This window comes from Oncorhynchus mykiss, chromosome 7, assembly GCF_013265735.2.
Source record: "Oncorhynchus mykiss isolate Arlee chromosome 7, USDA_OmykA_1.1, whole genome shotgun sequence".
Lineage (NCBI taxonomy): Eukaryota > Metazoa > Chordata > Actinopteri > Salmoniformes > Salmonidae > Oncorhynchus > Oncorhynchus mykiss.
Genome location: NC_048571.1, coordinates 15,477,741 through 15,483,346, shown reverse-complemented (window position 1 = coordinate 15,483,346; position 5,606 = coordinate 15,477,741). Strand labels below are relative to the sequence as shown.

Below are 5,606 nucleotides of genomic sequence, written 5' to 3'. Positions count from 1 at the left end.
CAAAATGGAGGCCCGTTACTAGTTCCCTCCCCTCTTGTCATCTCCGGGTTCAGGATATGAACCAGCAACCGTTTAGCTATTTGTCTCCCTCTCTAACCTCTAGGTTACCTCTCTAACCTCTAGGTTATATATCTCCCTCTCTAACCTCTAGGTTACCTCTCTAATCTCTAGGTTACCTATCTCCCACTCTAACCTCTAGATGACCTCTCTAACCTCTAGGTTACCTATCTCCCACTCTAACCTCTAGGTTACCTCTCTAACCTCTAGGTTACCTATCTCCCACTCTAACCTCTAGGTTACCTCTCTCCCACTCTAACCTCTAGGTTACCTATCTCCCACTCTAACCTCTAGGTTACCTCTCTCCCACTCTAACCTCTAGGTTACCTCTCTAACCTATAGGTTACCTCTCTAACCTCTAGGTTACCTATCTCCCACTCTAACCTCTAGATTACCTATCTCCCTCTCTAACATATAGGTTACCTATCTCCCACTCTAACCTCTAGTTTACCACTCTAACCTCTAGGTTACCTATCTCCCTCTCTAACCTCTAGGTTATATATTTCCCTCTCTAACCTCTAGGTTACCTATCTCCCTCTCTAACCTCTAGGTTATATATTTCCTCTCTAACCTCTAGGTTACCTATCTCCCTCTCTAACCTCTAGGTTACCTATCTCCCTCTCTAACCTCTAGGTTATATATTTCCTCTCTAACCTCTAGGTTACCTATCTCCCTCTCTAACCTCTAGGTTATATATTTCCTCTCTAACCTCTAGGTTACCTATCTCCCACTCTAACCTCTAGGTTACCTCTCTCCCACTCTAACCTCTAGGTTACCTCTCTAACCTATAGGTTACCACTCTAACCTCTAGGTTACCTATCTCCCACTCTAACCTCTAGATTACCTATCTCCCTCTCTAACATATAGGTTACCTATCTCCCACTCTAACCTCTAGTTTACCACTCTAACCTCTAGGTTACCTATCTCCCTCTCTAACCTCTAGGTTATATATTTCCTCTCTAACCTCTAGGTTACCTATCTCCCTCTCTAACCTCTAGGTTATATATTTCCTCTCTAACCTCTAGGTTACCTATCTCCCACTCTAACCTCTATGTTAACTCTCTAACCTCTAGGTTACCTATCTCCCACTCTAACCTCTATGTTAACTCTCTAACCTCTAGGTTATATATTTCCCTCTCTAACCTCTAGGTTACCTCTCTAATCTCTAGGTTACCTATCTCCCTCTCTAACATATAGGTTACCTATCTCCCACTCTAACCTCTATGTTAACTCTCTAACCTCTAGGTTATATATTTCCCTCTCTAACCTCTAGGTTACCTATCTCCCACTCTAACCTCTAGGTTATATATTTCCTCTCTAACCTCTAGGTTACCTATCTCCCTCTCTAACCTCTAGGTTACCTATCTCCCACTCTAACCTCTAGGTTATATATTTCCCTCTCTAACCTCTAGGTTACCTATCTCCCACTCTAACCTCTAGGTTATATATTTCCCTCTCTAACCTCTAGGTTACCTATCTCCCACTCTAACCTCTAGGTTATATATTTCCTCTCTAACCTCTAGGTTATATATTTCCTCTCTAACCTCTAGGTTACCTATCTCCCACTCTAACCTCTATGTTAACTCTCTAACCTCTAGGTTACCTATCTCCCACTCTAACCTCTAGGTTATATATTTCCTCTCTAACCTCTAGGTTATATATTTCCTCTCTAACCTCTAGGTTACCTATCTCCCACTCTAACCTCTATGTTAACTCTCTAACCTCTAGGTTACCTATCTCCCACTCTAACCTCTATGTTAACTCTCTAACCTCTAGGTTACCTCTCTAACCTCTAGGTTACCTATCTCCCTCTCTAACCTCTAGGTTATATATTTCCTCTCTAACCTCTAGGTTAACTCTCTAACCTCTAGGTTACCTAACTCCCTCTCTAACCTCTAGGTTACCTCTCTAACCTCTAGGTTACCTCTCTAACCTCTAGGTTACCTATCTCCCTCTCTAACATATAGGTTACCTATCTCCCTCTCTAACCTCTAGATGATCTAACATCTCCTAATTGGGTCTGATGAACAGCAGTGCACTTACAGAGTCTGTAGAAATCTGATGCTCACTTATCAGGAATGTACTGACTCTAATGATGAGTCATCTGGCAACCACTCAGTTCACCGATGGACCTGACAACCCCTGACACGTAGAACAAAACCTTTTGTAGTAGAACAGGTGTGCAGGTCCCTAACACAGAGTGAACTTACCAATAAAAAAAAACTTATACTGCTTTATGATTGGTTATAAACCATGACCTGAGTCAGCATTTGCTGCAAGCACTGTGTGTGTGTGTGTGTGTGTGTGTGTGTGTGTGTGTGTGTGTGTGTGTGTGTGTGTGTGTGTGTGTATGTGTGACTAACCGATCCTGTTGAAAGCCTCTCGGAGCTCCTCCAGGTCCTCTCGTGATATCTGGGTCACCTTGTTCGCCATACTGGACAGTCTATCTAGATTACCTGATACACACACACAGTCAATTTATCATCACAATAAAGGGAAATATTTGTAATAGAAACGCGAGGTACAGATGCAGAACAAACTTGACTTCTAAACTGACAAAGAGGCAACATGCTTCCATTGTGACCTCATGCTTCCATTGTGACCTCATGCTTCCATTGTGATCTCATACTTCCATTGTGACCTCATGCTTCCATTGTGATCTCATGCTTCCATTGTGATCTCATGCTTCCATTGTGACCTCATGCTTCCATTGACCTGCCAGTGTATTGAGCAATAATCTACCCATTCTAACAGTGATAAGTGTGCTACCACAGGCTGCAGAGAATACAGAGCTAACTAGAATAAGGATAGAATGAAGATAAGACTATCTACAATCTAGAATCTAATCTATATAATGAACCATACGATCTAAGCCCCAGAAGGTAAGGGTCTATATGTTTAAGCTCTCAAAAACGACATGATACAGTTCTGTATGATGATATTATTATTGAAAATAGTTGTGTGGTTATTGATTAACTCGAGGGAGAGATACGAGGACAATAAGGATGTGTGTTGTGTCCTGGAACGGCCTCAATATACACTGAGTGTACAAAACATTAGAAACACCAGCTCTTTCCATGACATAGACTGACCAGGTAAATCCAGGTGAAAGCGATGATCCCTTATTGATGTCACTTCAATCAGTGTAGATGAAGGGTAGGAGACAGGTTAAGGAAGGATTTTTAAGTCTTGAGACAATTGAGGCATGGATTGTGTGTGTGTGCCATTCAGAGGGTGAATGGACAAGACAAATCATTAAATTGCCTTTGAACAGGGTCTGGTAGTAGGTGTCAGGCGCACCGGTTTGAGTGTGTCAAGAACTGCAACGCAGGTGGGATTTTCACGCTCAACAGTGTGTTTCAAGAATGGTCCACCACCCAGAGGACATCCTTCCAATTTGAAACAACAATGGGAAGCAATGGAGTCAACATGGGCCAGCATCCCTGTGGAACGCTTTTGACACCTTGTAGAGTCCATGGCCCGTCCAACTGAGGCTGTTCTGAGGGCTCACTCAGCGTAGACTCCATATATGGCCGTGACTTTGATCCCACAGCTCTGTACTGTTCCATTCAAGTTTAGTCAATTCAGGAAATTCATTTGATATCGGATGCACATTTTTGAATTTGAATTGACTGAATTGAAAATGAATGGACCCACACCCTGCTGCCTTGTGTAAATTTTACACACTCCTCGCCCCTCCCCCACCACACACCCTAACAGCTCCCCTCGCTGACCCTCCACACACCTGATCCCCGGGGGCTCACACCCCAGAACACACCTTCATAAAAGCCTGTGTCTGTTTGGTCCTGTTCTGGGCGAGAGGGGCCAAGGTCTCTCTGCTCCCCTCGTTCAGTCACTCCTGGCTGAGTAGAGCGGGTCTGCCGACTGGCCTAACAGAGGCTAGGAGTTGTTCAGCTGCGCTGAGTAGAGAACAGGAGTTTTATTATTTTACAGCCATCTCCATATGAACATCAGCTGCGGAGATAACTGCGGTGTCGTGAGCTGATATGTTAATTATTATGTGGTGTCCTTCATAACTAAATTACATTATTAAAATATGAATGATAGCAGTAGCCAGTTAGACATTTACTTAGCAAGAAATTGACTTACTAAGTTTTTATCTTACTAGGCAAGTCAGTTAAGAACAAATTCTTATTTTCAATGACAGCCTAGGAACAGTGGGTTAACTGCCTGTTCAGGGAAAGAACAACAGATTTGTACCTTGTCAGCTCAGAGGATTTGAACTTGCAACCTTCCAGTTACTAGTCCAATGCTCTAACCACTAGGCTACTCTGAAACAAGTATATTCCAGAATTTAAACACTACTGGCTGAGACAGGTTCTGCATGACAAATTCTGCTATATTTTTCATCCCGCCAGCTACTTAGAAGACTTTGGTGAGTCATTGCGGTTCTAGACCATTTCAACTGGGGGGGGGGGGCAAGCTGGAACCAGTTGTACTGTTAGAGGGGCCAGTTACGTTAGATGTTATTGTTGTCATCATTTTCTTCACTGCATTGCAGGCATTAGCAGGCCAAAGACCATGTTCATGATCATCATCGTTGTCACTGTCTAATAACGGATGTAAAAAAAGAACGATAGCAAAACATGTCATCATTTGGTGCCAAGTAGTGATCAATCAGTCTTCCTCCTTTGATATACTGTAAGTGTCAGAAAGCACCACATAGGCTACTGTATTTGTGTAGTAAATAGTAGCCAAAACAGGAAACTGAAGACTTACCGTGAACAGAGGATCAGACAGGGCTGGAGAAGCTTGGTAGAGGTTTAGAGGTGGTCAGGTGTCTTCTTGCTCGCTGTCTTGACCGAAGCAGTGGAGGACAAAAGACCTTCGGCCCATTGAACTCTGGGATGGGCGTGGTCCTCCAGAGACTCCAGCCTGGGAGGTAGCAATTAACCCTTTAGCTGTGTCATCGGTTTGTTTCACCACACACTGGCATGCACGAACGCACACACGCATGCACTCACACACACACACATTGTAAAGAGATGTAAGAGGGAGAGGTGTGTGTTGCCTACAGGTGTGTTGGGTTTCTAACAGCCATGTTTAATAAATGAGAACTCTAGCTGTACATACCCCTCCACACTCACACACACATTCCTTTCTACTTTGCCAGACAATACAGTGAAACTTGATGCAAGGAGAAAACAGCACTTTATTACAAAAACTCACCGCTTTACTGTAACACCCCACTGTTTTACTGTAACAATCCACTGTTTTACTGTAACAATCCACTGTTTTACTGTAACAACCCACTGTTTTACTGTAACAACCCACTGCTTTACTGTAACAACCCACTGTGTTACTGTAACAACCCGTAACAACCCACTGCTTTACTGTAACAACCCACTGCTTTACTGTAACAACCCACTGCTTTACTGTAACAACCCACTGTTTTACTGTAACAACCCGTAACAACCCACTGTTTTACTGTAACAACCCACTGTTTTACTGTAACAACCCACTGCTTTACTGTAACAACCCACTGCTTTACTGTAACAACACGTAACAACCCACTGTTTTACTGTAAC

The 5,606-nt window shown here is 43.2% G+C and overlaps 1 protein-coding gene across 3 annotated transcripts in view; it reads right to left on the bottom strand.

Annotated features, from left to right (window-relative positions):
- LOC110528871 (plastin-1) overlaps positions 1–4,938 on the bottom strand; it is a 10,837-nt gene extending 5,899 nt beyond the window's left edge. The window contains exons 1-3 of one of the 3 annotated variants that reach the window (XM_036982720.1): positions 4,798–4,938; positions 3,836–3,972; positions 2,421–2,513 (exon numbers count right to left, since the gene is read on the bottom strand). In XM_036982720.1, the coding sequence (XP_036838615.1) occupies positions 2,421–2,490 (70 nt within the window). In that variant the 5' untranslated portion in view covers positions 2,491–2,513; positions 3,836–3,972; positions 4,798–4,938. Of the gene's footprint in view, positions 1–2,420; positions 2,514–3,835; positions 3,978–4,797 lie in introns of all 3 variants that reach the window. The other 2 variants (XM_036982719.1, XM_036982721.1) reach the window with 2 other exon arrangements.
- Between the last annotated feature and the right edge of the window lie 668 nt (positions 4,939–5,606).